Below are 12533 nucleotides of genomic sequence, written 5' to 3' on the forward strand. Positions count from 1 at the left end.
GCGGGCAGCGCTCCGGGCCCCGCCTTCCCGGGGCGGCCGCGCTGCCCGCCGGGCCTGGGCCCCCCTCGGATGAGGCGGTGAGGCCGCGGCGCTTCCCCCTCCCCTCCCGGCTCCTTCCCCCCCCCCCGCCCCGGCCCGTCCCTCCCGCCGCCTCCGGGGCTCGGGCCCCGCTCCCCGTGTGAGGAGGGAGCAGCGAGGCCGGCGTGGATGGTGCGAGGGGCGGGCGCGGAGGGAGTTTGAAGTTGGGGGTTTCCGCCGAGTCCGCCCCTCGCCGTTCCCGAGCGCAGCGGGGGAGGAATGCCAAACCCGGAGAGGCATGGGGGCAAGAAGGACGGCGGCGGGGCGTGCTCGCAGCCGGGCGGCGGCGGCTCCAACAGCAAGGAGAGGCACCGGGCGGGCTCCAGGCACAAGAGGCACAAGTCCAGGCACTCCAAGGAGTCCCCGCTGGCGGCCCAGGAAGCGGCGGCGCCCCTGGGAGCGGTGATCAAGCCGCTGGTGGAGTACGATGACATCAGCTCGGACTCGGACACCTTCTCGGACGATGTGGGCCTCAAGCTGGACAGGAGGGACAACGACGAGAGGAGGGCGGAGAGGAGCGAGAGGGCCCAGAAGCACCGGCACCACCAGCACAAGCGGCTCCGGGAGCTGATGAAGAGCAAACAGGCGGAGAAGGACAGGAAGTTGGAAAAGAGCCTGGATGCTTCCAGCAGGTCCGCCAAGGAGAGGATCTCGGGATCCTCCAAGAGGCTCCTGGAGAGCGAGGAGCACCCCAAGGCGCTCTCCTCCTCCAAGAGCAGCAACAAGGAATCGCGCTCGGCCAAGGCGCACAAGGAGAAATCCAGGAAGGAGCGGGAGCTCAAGTCCAGCCACAAAGAGCGCAGCAAAAGCCATCGCAAAAGGGATGCTCCCAAAAGTTACAAAACCATCGACAGCCCCAAGAGGAAATCCAGGAGCCCTCACAGGAAATGGTCGGACAGCCCAAAACTGGACGACAGCCCTTCGGGAGCTTCCTACGTGCAGGAATACGACCTCAGCCCGCCCCGCTCGCACACCTCCAGCACCTACGATCCCTACAGGAAAAGCCCCGGCGGATCCTCACGCCGCCAATCCCTCAGCCCGCCCTACAAGGAGCCCGTGGGTTACCAGTCCAACGCCCGCTCGCCCAGCCCTTACAGCCGGCGGCAGCGATCCGTGAGCCCCTACGGCCGGAGGCGCTCGTCCAGCTACGAGCGGGGCAGCGGCTCCTACAGCGGGAGGTCCCCGAGCCCCTACGGGCGCCGCCGCTCCAGCAGCCCCTTCGCCTCCAAGCGCTCCGTCAGCCGCAGCCCCATCGCCAGGTGCGTGTGCCCCGCCTCGCCCCGGGAGCTGGGAGGGAGTTCGGGAGAGTTTGGAGTGATGGGATACAGGGGGGGATGGGTTCAGGTTGATGGAGGGTGGGTTTAAGGTGGGATATTGGGGAAAAAATTGTTCCCTGCTGCGCTTGCCTGAGGAAGTTGTGGATGCTCCATCCATGGTGTTGTCCAAGGTTGGATAGGGCTTGGAGCAAGCTGGGCTAGAGGAAGGTGTTCCTACCCATGGGATGCTCTTCAGGGCGTTTTCCAACCCAAACCACTCCGTGATTCCGTGATTCCTCCCCATTGCTGCCCAGTGCCGTGTGTGGAGTTGGCTTTGGCTGGGAGCTTTGACCGTTCCCTTTGGAAATGGGGCTGACACTTTGGGAACCGCCTCTGTGCCTGGCGGGAGGCAGCGTCCATGTTGGCTGCGGGCAGGGAGGGAGGCTGGAGGAGCTGCTGGGATTAAGTTACACCCACCTCTGGAGTGGCCCCTTCGTGGGGAGGCTCCCGGAGCAGGATCTAAGGCGCTTACCTGCTGGGAACTTCAGCCACGGGGAATGTTTTCACCTATTTCTGGAAGCCTTTATCTGTTTACTGCGTGTGGGAGCGTGATCCTGCTTTTCAGGAGGGCTCGTTTGGGGTGGATTTTGCTCTTCCTGAACTGGTTTGTCTTTTCTTTCCCCTTGGATTAGAGGCAGCCACGTGCAAACTCCATCTCTCAGCCTAAACTTTCTTTTCTCAGCACTAGAGTTTCTTCCCTTCTGAAATGTGGGCAGGCTGGAAGGGCGAGGAGCAACCAGCTGGATTTTGGCTTATCTCTAATTTTCTCTCCCCTTTTACTCAGTAACTTTGCTCCAGAAGGAAACAATTATTTCAAGGTAGCTCTGTGCGTTTTATTTCAGGTGTTCATTAATCATCCTGTGACATAGTCTAATGTTGATCTTTTCTTTCTCTAGCCCTGGCTTAACGTTCAGTGAGTTTCCAGTTGTCTCCATGGATGCTGTGGAGCTTTGCTTGGAGCTCCATGGCAATTCAGATGTGACCTGGAATGCAATGGCCATAGGAATGCTCTGCTCCCTGGTTGCTGTGCTGCATCCTGCAGCTCAGCAGTTCCCAAAGCACACGGGGCTTTTGGAATTTGGTCTTTGTTACTGCAGCTCTGAACTTCAGGAGTGCTGTCTTCCATGGAGAGCTCGCCTTTGTCCTTGCTGGCAGTTCTGTCTTGGTTTCAACCCCCCTGGAAGCTCTGACGTAAAATCTCTGTATTCCACTGTGATTTTTACAGTGAAAATTTCCTCCAGGCTGCTCCTCCTCTGGCCTGTTTTCTCTGTGTACACCTGGGAGGTTCTCAGGGATAGGCCTGGGTAGTTTTCTGCTCCTTCCCTTCAGTCCTTTTTGCCTGGTGGTGCTACTCTGACACGTTATTTGCTCACCCTTTGGAAGGGTGAGGAAGGTGCAAGGTGTCAGTTCACTGATACAACTCGGAGTTGTGGCGCTGAGGAAATGTCCAGCCCTGAGCAGGGAGAAGCCACTGGGAGCTGCAGAGCAATCCTAAGAGTTTTCTCCCCAGGAGAACCTCTCTGTGTAAGTGGCTGAGTAGAGAATTCAGAGTAGAGAATTCCAGCAGTTCCATTTCCCTGATTTATGGGAGCAACTTCAGAGCACTTTGTGCTGCTTCCCTAAACTTTCAGAGCAACTTTCTAAGGACATCTCCGACTTAAATGCTGGACCCCAAACCAGATGAGTTCCAAAGGTTGCTCACTGTTTACATTCAGCTTGTACCCAACTCTCTGGCTTGATAACTTACTCCTCTCTCTTTCCTGGGCAGATAACTCACTGACTGTGTGAGGTATTCCAGCCCCTTTGGAAAACACCTGCCTGCAGTGACTGTAGCAAAGGGACAGAGGGAATTTCACCTGTTTTCCGTGTGTCAGGTGAAGTGTGAGTTGTAATTCATGTGGTAGCTTTGCTTTGTGGAGCTCCCAGGATGAGAGGTGAGACTGTAGTGGGGGGAGCTCTTGGTCAGGTGTGTCCAGGAGACAGAGGAGGGCTCACCTGAGTGGTTCAGAGCTCACTTGAGTGGCTCAGGGCTCACCTGGGGGGGGCTCAGGGCTCACCTGAGTGGCTCAGGGCTCACCTGAGTGGTTCAGAGCTCACCTGGGGGGGCTCAGAGCTCACCTGGGTGGCTCAGGGCTCACCTGGAAGCTGGGGAAGCTCAGGGCTCACCTGAGTGGCTCAGGGCTCACCTGAGTGGCTCAGGGCTCACCTGAGTGGCTCAGAGCTCACCTGGGGGGGGCTCAGAGCTCACCTGAGTGGCTCAGGGCTCACCTGGGGGGGGGCTCAGGGCTGACCTGAGGAGCTCAGAGCTCACCTGAGTGGCTCAGGGCTCACCTGAGTGGCTCAGAGCTCACCTGGGGGGGACTCAGGGCTCACCTGAGTGGTTCAGAGCTCACCTGAGTGGCTCAGAGCTCACCTGGGGGGGCTCAGAGCTCACCTGGGAGGCTCAGGGCTCACCTGAGTGGCTCAGAGCTCACCTGGGGGGGCTCAGAGCTCACCTGAGTGGCTCAGGGCTCACCTGGAAGCTGGGGAAGCTCAGGGCACATCTGAGGGAGAGGATGGGCAGAGCCTTCCTCACCCTGACACGCTGCACATGAGTGCGAAAGGAGGCAGCTGACTTTGGGCAGTGGCTGATCCCTTTTCTGCTTTCTGTGGAGGAGCAGGAACATTTTTTGGGAGAAAAAAAAAACCTCTTTAACTGGCACACTCAGACAGGGAACACCTGAGCACGGCTTGCGTTCCTCAGGCTTTTCTGGGACACTCCATTATTTCCACTGACTGACAACATGGGGTGGATTTTGGTTTTTTTTTTTTTAGTACATTCTGTGTTTTCTTTCATCTCCACATCCAAAAACACATCATTAGGGAACTGCACCCATGTGCTGTGCTGATTGGAGAAAACCCAGAGTGTTTGCCTTTCCAGTGGCTGTGGAAAACAATCGAGGAGGAAACGAGGATGGTTTGGTCAGTAGGGAAAATAACAGATGTGCTTTGCCATTCCGTGTGGGGAATGTTGTCACTGCAGCTAAAATCTGGAATTCCAGAGTCCCTCATCTTGCTGGAGGTGCTGAGTGTGAGCGTGCACAGGCTGGGTCCTTGCCGTGGTGACAGGTTGCTGGGCATTCAAAAATAAGAATTAAAGTTTGTTTATTGAGGAATTGGAGCAGTCAGGCTTCCTAGATAGTATTTTCTGCTTCATCCTTGACTGTGTTGTTAGAGCAGGTAAAATATGAAATATTTGTGGGTGATTTTGGGTGGGTGGTGTGAATTTTGTGGATGTGGGGCTCTGCAGGTCACCTCTGCTGACACCTGTTAACCATGGCCATCTTCATCCCAATCTTCTGATTGTGTGACTTCAACAAATCTCATAGTGCTTTTTAATTTGGAGTTTTAGATGAAGCCACCCTTTCTTTCTTAATTCACAGCTGTCACGGTTGGTATATTTTATTTCTCTTTTCCAGTTCTGGAGGGGCAGCAGGGTGGGTTTTAATCCCAGAGCATTTTTATCCAGCAGGAGGAAGAAACGTGAGGCTGAATTGCCCCTCATCCATCCTGGATAACCTTGACAAAGCAAGTAAGGTGTGGAATGTTACAAATTAAATGGGAAAGGGGTAAAACTGCTATTAAATAGCTATAGGTAAAACCAGGAAAAAAATCATTCCAGAGGTTAGAAGCGGTTTTCTTCCAAAAGCAAAACCTTCCTGTGCATCTTCTGTACTTTAGTGCCTGGGGGTTTTTTTGGGGTTTTTTTTTTGGGGGGGGTTTTTTCTTTGTTTTTGGTTTTTTGGGGTTTTTTTGAGCTATGCAGTGATAAAAGCCCCCTCAGCAGGTGCTGGGGTGGAATTTTGGGGGCTGTTGATGCTCTGAGGACGGGAGGTGAGATGGTTTTGGTGGAGCTGGGAGAGCAGGAAGGAAATGGGCTTGGAAACAGCAGTTATTTCTGTGGTAAATGCAGGGAATTATTGCTAGTGAGGAGAAGAAGGGTGAGGGCTGCCTGTGAAGAGGACTGGGTGGCAATAGGTGAATTTATTCCTGCTGGGACAGAGGAGTGTTCTTCTTCTTCTTCTTTGCTGCTGGAAGGTCAGGGAGGAAGTGCAGCACTTGCCCACCTTCACCTGTCCCAGCCCAGGCAGAACCCTGGTGGCTGTTTCTAAATTAGCATCATTAAATAAGATAATTTGGATTTTTGCAGATGTTCACGTTGGATCTGGTTTGATTGCTCTGTGTTGGAACTCAAAATGTCCCCTCAGACATTTTTGGATGTTCCAGGTCAGAAGTATTTGAGACCCTGGCAGGCAGCTGCAAACAACTGTGATTTCAGATTTAAACCATAGAATAATTTACCAACTTTGCAGGAAAAACAAGAAGTCACAAAAGTTTAGATATAGTAGAAGTAGTTACAAAATAAAGGGAAGAATTTTTTAGTCTTATACAGGGGGGTTTTAACACCTGTACAGGAGGGTTTTTACTTTATACAAAGGAGTCAGAGATTTTAAGATAAAAAGATTTTTGACTAGTCCTATCCTTCCTCTTTCTTCTTCCTTACCTCCATATTTTTAGTGATATTAGCACTTACAAATTAATTTAAAATAAAAAAACACCATTTAATATAAGTAATAAATATTTTAAAAAGCTATAAACATTTATCATGTAATATACCATATAAAAAAATAACAACAGCCCAAAAGCAGAAAAAAAAAGTCAAAAAACAAAGAGAGGATCAAGAGTGTGTGTATACCTCTGCCTAAGCTACTAACCAAACCACAATAGCCCCAAAAAAAATCTTTTAAATAATCTACAATGAACTAACCAAACAACAAGAAACTATTAAGATTTCCTTTAAAAACACAAGTTTAAAAAAATAACTTTTCCGCCACACGGAACCCCGAAACCAAACCTGGGTTCCGTCAGCTGTGCATGCAGCTGGATTAAATTTTGGTGAGGGTGAGGAGAGCCTGGCAGAGCTTCCCAAAGAAGCTGTGGCTGCCCCTGGATCCCTGGCAGTGCCCAAGGGCTTGGAGCAGCCTGGCACGGCGCGAGGCGTCCCTGCCATGGCGCTGCATGAGCTCCGAGGTCCGTTCCAACCCAAACCCTTCCATGATTCCATGAATTGCAGTGACTCCTGGAGGTTAATCGTGGGGCAGGATGGAAGGCAGGGAGCAGGAGGACTGCAGCATTTGGAGCAATCCATCCTGGGTGGATTGCAGCAGGCAACGTTAACCCCAAAACTTGGTGGTTGTGGTGGTGACATCCTCCAGGATTCATTGGTGTGAGAACCCCAACCTTATTCTGGGGTCCCATGTGGTGGTGAAATTCCTCCTCCCACCCGTGCTTCCAAAGAAAAACTCGGCAGGCTCTTGCTGTTCGGTCTCAAGGCAGTTTATTGTAAATTATCTAAAAGATTTTCTTCTTGAGCTGCTGCAGTTTGCTCAGCAGCTCAGGCAGAGGCACACACACACCCTGACATCCTCTCTGCTGTCTTCTTCTCTCCCCCCACCCAGGGCTGCTGCTATCTTTTATATGATATATTACATATTACATGTTTATAGTTTTTCCCCAATACCTACTACCTATGTTACAAGGTGCTTTTCTACTCTAAATCAATCCATAAGTGCCAGCATCACCAAGAACGTGGAGGTGAGGAAGAAGAAGGAGGAAGAACAGGATCAGCCCACTTTCCTCCATCTTAGAACTTCTGACCCCCATGTACAAAGTAAAAACCCCCCTGTACAGGTGTTAAAACCCCCCTGTACAATACTAAAAAAATTTCCCCTCTGTTTTGTAACTACTTTTACTATCCTATCTAACCTTTTGTGACTGTTCCACCTCCAAAGTTGGTAATTCATTCCATGGTTCAAACTCAAAACCACAGCTGTTTACAGCTGCCTGCTGGGGTCTAGAATGCTTCTGACCAAGGCCTGGAACCTCTAAAAATGTCTGAGGGACATTTTGAGTTCCGACACATTAGGAACATTTTCCTTAGCCTGGAAATGTCTTGGAGCTGCTGAAAAGGGAGCTGCTCTCCCAGCTGGTGGTGCCAGGCAAACTGCAGCCCAGACTGGCAATCCACTGAGCAGAAACTTTGGGAAAAGAGGTGATCCCGAGGCAGCATTCCCATTCCCAAGGCAGAGCAGCGTGCTCAGGAGGGAAACAGCTGCGTGACTGCACACCCTGCTTTTTTCTCCTCCTGCTTGTGTGTTTATTTTGCAAGTCTAAAGGTAAGGATTTACCTACAGCCCTGGTGTTCTTTGAGCACTGTCAGCGTGAGGTTTGGGCTTGTACTTCCAAGTGGGAGAGAGGAATGCTGATCCTTGGAGCAGGGAGGGAACCCCACACCCCGTGGGGACACCCTTCACCTCCCACGCTTACAGCTGCTCCTCCTGCAAGGTGCTGCTGGTGTTGGGACAGGAACGTCCTGTTGTCTCACTTGTCCAGTTTGTTTTCCAAATGTTTATTGTCTTGGGGTAATATTAATTGGTGGTGTTAATTACGTTCTGAGTGTGGTTACGAGGGAGCCAGGGTCGCCTGTGTTTGAACTGCTGTTAAGTGTGTTTTATAACTGCTGTGGGACTGTTTGGGGGGAATTGTGTGTTTTCCAAATTAGATTTGTTGTGTCTGTTACAGAATTTGAACTCAGAATTTTTGGTTGGCATCAGAGCCCACCACACCATTAAAGCCTCACCCTGCCCAATCCTCCTTCCTCCTGGAGCAGAGGAAACAGTTCTGGCTTACCAGGGATTTGATATGGGCAGTGGAAGTACCAGTTTCCACTTTCCAGTTTGGTGTTTATCTAGTTCCCCCTCTCTCCTGAGCAGGTTCATGTTGGGGGAACCCTGATGGTGTGAGGTTGTTTCCTGTCTTGCTTCTCTCCCAGCACAGATTTTCTGTGATCATTTCTGCACACACACCTGATTTAGAGCCCATTCTGTGCACAGAAAGACCTTGACCAACAGAGTTAAAATTCCTGGGGTTTATTTCTCCTTCTTCCAAATCACACCGTGCAAATTTGAGTTCTGATGGCAATAAAAGAACCAGGGGGGTAAAACGAGCTTGAAGTGCCCAATTTCCAGAGGCAGCATTCCCGTGAGGGCAGTTGTGTTTTATCCATGGTTTCCTTTAAAGCTGGACGCAATTCCTGTGAAATATTCCTGAACTGCCAGCTCATCCTCTTGGCTGGAGTCTCCTGTTTGGTGTGTGAGCTCCTCTTTCCCTTGGGGCTTGCCCAGCCTTGATCCTTCCCAGTGTGACAGTGGGAAGGGTGGATGATGATGATGATGATGGTACAGAACTGCTCCTGATTGACTCAGAAACTCCTTTCAGTACCTTCAACCTCTCCTGAATGAGTGGTGTGGCCTCTCTGAGCCACTCAATAACGCATTTAGCTTGTTGGTGAGAAAAATTTTCATTTCTCTCCGCAGGAAATCGGTGAAATCGCGGAGCCGCAGTCCTGGCTACTCGAGGCACTCATCTCACAGCAAAAAGCAGAGGTCTGGCTCCCGCAGTCGCCATTCCAGCATCTCCCCCAGCAGGCTCCCACTCAACTCCAGCCTCGGAGCAGAGCTCAGCAGGAAGAAGAAGGAGCGAGCGGCCGCGGCAGCCGCTGCGGCCAAGGTGGACGGCAAGGAGGCGAAAGGCTCCCCCGTTTTCCTGGCTAGGAAGGAGAACAGCTTGGCTGAACTAAAGGAGGCTGGGACGGAGTCTAAAAAAGTCACCAAAACTGTTAAATCTGAGAAAGCTCCGGACACGGACTCGGTTCATTCACTGTCCACCAACGCAGAGCCTAAAGCCCCTGCGGAGACAACGAAATCCAAGGCGGAGGAGAACTCGGAGAGGAAACATCCTGTTCCACTTAGGGATTCCAAACCCACGGGAACAAAAGACTCGAAGCCTGTAGCAGTGGTAGAGGACCTGGTATCTCCAAAGGAGACAGAGGCAGCAGAGAAGGAGATTCCACCCCCCCTCCCCACCATCAAATCCCCTCCTCCGCCTCTGCCCACCGCCACCCCTCCGCCTCCCACGCCGCCGCTGCCGCCGCTGCCTCCGGCTCCTGCTGTCCCTCCTTTGCCTCCAGCCCCAGTGGCTCCCGTTCAGGTCCCTCCTTCAGCCCCAACGTCTTTGCCATCCTCTTCCTCCCACCCAAGGACGTCTACTTTATCCTCTCAGGTGAACTCCCAGTCCTCTGTCCAGGTGGCTACAAAAACCCAAGTGTCTGTGACGGCTGCTATCCCACACCTGAAAACTTCCACCTTGCCTCCGCTTCCGCTCCCCCCTATTTTAGTTGGGGAAGATGACTTGGATAGGTAAGGTCACACCAGAGCATCCCCTTTGCATTTAAGAGCAAAGCCTTGAATAAAAAGGGTTTTTGGGGTTTTTTTTTTGGGTTGGTTTTGCAGTTATGAGCTTATCCTGCAGAGTACAACTGTGGTGCTGGTTTAAAGGAGTTGTCCCAGGTGTTAGGGCTGCCAGGTTTGTGTGGAGTTTTATGATCTCCTGCAGGTTGTTGCCTCTTATCTCTGTGGGAAACAAGAGGTTTGGCTGCTGCTTGGTAAAGGTTTCACATCACTCTTTGCTTATGTTTATTACAGGGATGGAACGTAGATTTGGGGTTTTGCCTCTGTGTGTTGGAGCTGTTTGCACACTTACTTTAAAATTACCTTTTTGTTTGTTTGTTTGCTGAATTCTTTAGAAACTTATACTCAAGAAGCAGGAAAAAGCTTAACAATTCTTTAAAAAATCCTTAACAAGAACACAAACCAGAGCTTTTTCTGTTCCAGATTCTGTTCCATGCCCACGTGTAAAAACCAGCGTTGCTTTAACTTGAGTATTGTCTTAATTCTTGAGTAATCGATGCAAGCAATTTATTGCTTGAGAAGTAGGAATTGTTTGTTTGAAAAGTTGAAAAATGAGTGAAACTGCACCTGCTTCAACTTTATTTCCTAATCATTTCTGATCAAACATGCAGCATTCTTGGCTCTGTCCTCTGTAGCTCTGGTTGGGCTGGGGGTGCTTGTGATTTTTGTGATGAATTTATTTGAAAACCCCACTCGGGGGGGTTCCTTTTGGTGGGAAGAAAGAAACAGAATATCCAGAATGGAGTGGAGAAGAAAAAAAAAAATCCAAATAGTTGTTTTTTCTCTCCTTTTCTAGCTGTTAGTATGTTGCAGTGTTGTTAACTTAAGGTCATCAGTGATACTTTTTATTTTTACACGACCTGTTTAGCCTGTAGTTCCTAAAACCTCTTGTATCCTCCCAGTCATCACTAAAGATGTGCTGGGATTGGGGAGTAAAGCACATTTTTAGTGAGCAGTGTGATATCCCACAGTTCTGACTCGATCCAATCACCCTGTGGTGAAGCGTTACATATTCTGAATAATTGAATTTATTTTCATGGATGATTCTGGTATTGGTGGCGAGCAGGGAAATGTTCTCACTGCCTCCAACCTAAAAGTGAGGCTGCTGTGTGTTTGTTGCCCTCCCTGGGTGATGTTGCTCAAAAAATTTTGCTGGTTTTAAATATCTCTGTGCTGAGCAGGAGCTTTGAGCTGCCTGCTGATTTTCCCAACCCAAATGCCAGGCAAAGCAAATCCAGCTGCAAAGTTCCCTCCTTTCCAATCCCAGAAGTTGTCCTGCAAACTTTTACTTTATTTTTTCAACCCCTCACACCTAAAAAGCTCTTTTTTTTTTTTTTTTTTTACCACCCAGGTGTGGCTTATCTCTGTAAAATAGTTTTATCCCTAACCCCAGGGCTGGGGTGCTGAGGGTGATTCTGGGGCGCACTAAATGCCTCTGTGTGACTTTTTCCCAAAAAAAGGATGGGAAATCCCACTTGTTTTGCTGAGTCTGGTGGCAGTTCCATGTGGCCCTGACTGTGCAGAATCTCACCCTTCACCAGTGGCCTTCATTTTTTAGGAGCAAAACTCTTTAAGCTGGACTTTTGTCCTTGCTCAGCCTGGGGAATGTTCCAGCCCCAAGCCCGTGGCAAATACAGGGTTGGAAATTGGATTTTGAGGTGCCCAAGGACAGAACACACTTTGTCAAGTGGACATCTGACCTCTCCAGAATTATCACCTCCTCTAGTGCTTTTAGGCCTGGGTGGCTCACCAGGAGAGGAGGAAAAGCAGTTTGGGAGGAATTGGTACAAATTGAATCCTGGTTTGATGCAGAACTTGTGCAGCTTCTTGGGAAAGTAGCACTCACCTGGCTGCTGCCATTCCTGCTGGTTTTGGGATGCCATTCCTGCATTTTTTGGGCTGCCATTCCTGCTGGTTTTGGGGTGCCATTCCTGCTGGTTTTGGGGTGCCATTCCTGCAGGTTTTGGGGGTGCCATTCCTGCAGGTTTTGGGGTGCCATTCCTGCTGGTTTTGGGGTGCCATTCCTGCTGGTTTTGGGGGTGCCATTCCTGCTGGTTTTGGGGTGCCATTCCTGCAGGTTTTGGGGTGCCAATTCCTGCAAGTTTTGGGGTGCCATTCCTGCTGGTTTTGGGGGTGCCATTCCTGCTGGTTTTGGGGGTGCCATTCCTGCTGGTTTTGGGGGTGCCATTCCTGCTGGTTTTGGGGTGCCATTCCTGCTGGTTTTGGGGTGCCATTCCTGCTGGTTTTGGGGTGCTATTCCTGCATTTTTTGGGGTGCCATTCCTGCTGGTTTTGGGGCTGTGTTCCTGCAGGTTTTGGGGCTGTGTTCCTGCTGGTTTTGGGTTGCAAATCCTGCTGGTTTTGGGTTGCAAATCCTGCTGGTTTTGGGGTGCCAATTCCTGCAGGTTTTGGGGTGCCAATTCCTGCAGGTTTTGGGGTGCCAATTCCTGCTGGTTTTGGGGTGCCATTCCTGCTGGTTTTGGGGTGCCATTCCTGCAGGTTTTGGGGTGCCTTTCCTGCAGGTTTTGGGGTGCCATTCCTGCATTTTTTGGCGTGCCAATTCCTGCTGGTTCCAAGGAGAGGAAGAAATGCGCTCCAAGGAGCTTTTGTTGTGTTCTTGGTGTTCACTCTTGGTCCTTTCTCTGCTTGGGCAGCTCTGGAGGCTCCATTTGGTTTCCTCCCCCTTTTGACCAGCCCAGGTGTCCTGAGGGAACTGAACTTAGAGGAACCAAGTGCTGATATGCAAATAGAGAACTGAACAGATAAAAGGCAAGAAAATGAGAATTTTTGGC

At 50.8% G+C, this 12533-nt stretch overlaps 1 protein-coding gene across 2 annotated transcripts in view; it reads left to right on the top strand.

Annotated features, from left to right (window-relative positions):
• Positions 1-132: 132 nt before the first annotated feature.
• Positions 133-12533, top strand: part of CDK12 (cyclin dependent kinase 12) — a 32495-nt gene continuing 20094 nt past the window's right edge. For both annotated transcript variants that reach the window (XM_021532925.3, XM_021532926.2), the window contains exons 1-2: positions 133-1337; positions 8810-9691. In XM_021532925.3, the coding sequence (XP_021388600.1) occupies positions 298-1337; positions 8810-9691 (1922 nt within the window). In that variant the 5' untranslated portion in view covers positions 133-297. The remainder of the gene's footprint in view (positions 1338-8809; positions 9692-12533) is intronic.

This window comes from Lonchura striata, chromosome 25, assembly GCF_046129695.1.
Source record: "Lonchura striata isolate bLonStr1 chromosome 25, bLonStr1.mat, whole genome shotgun sequence".
Taxonomy (NCBI): Eukaryota; Metazoa; Chordata; class Aves; order Passeriformes; family Estrildidae; genus Lonchura; species Lonchura striata.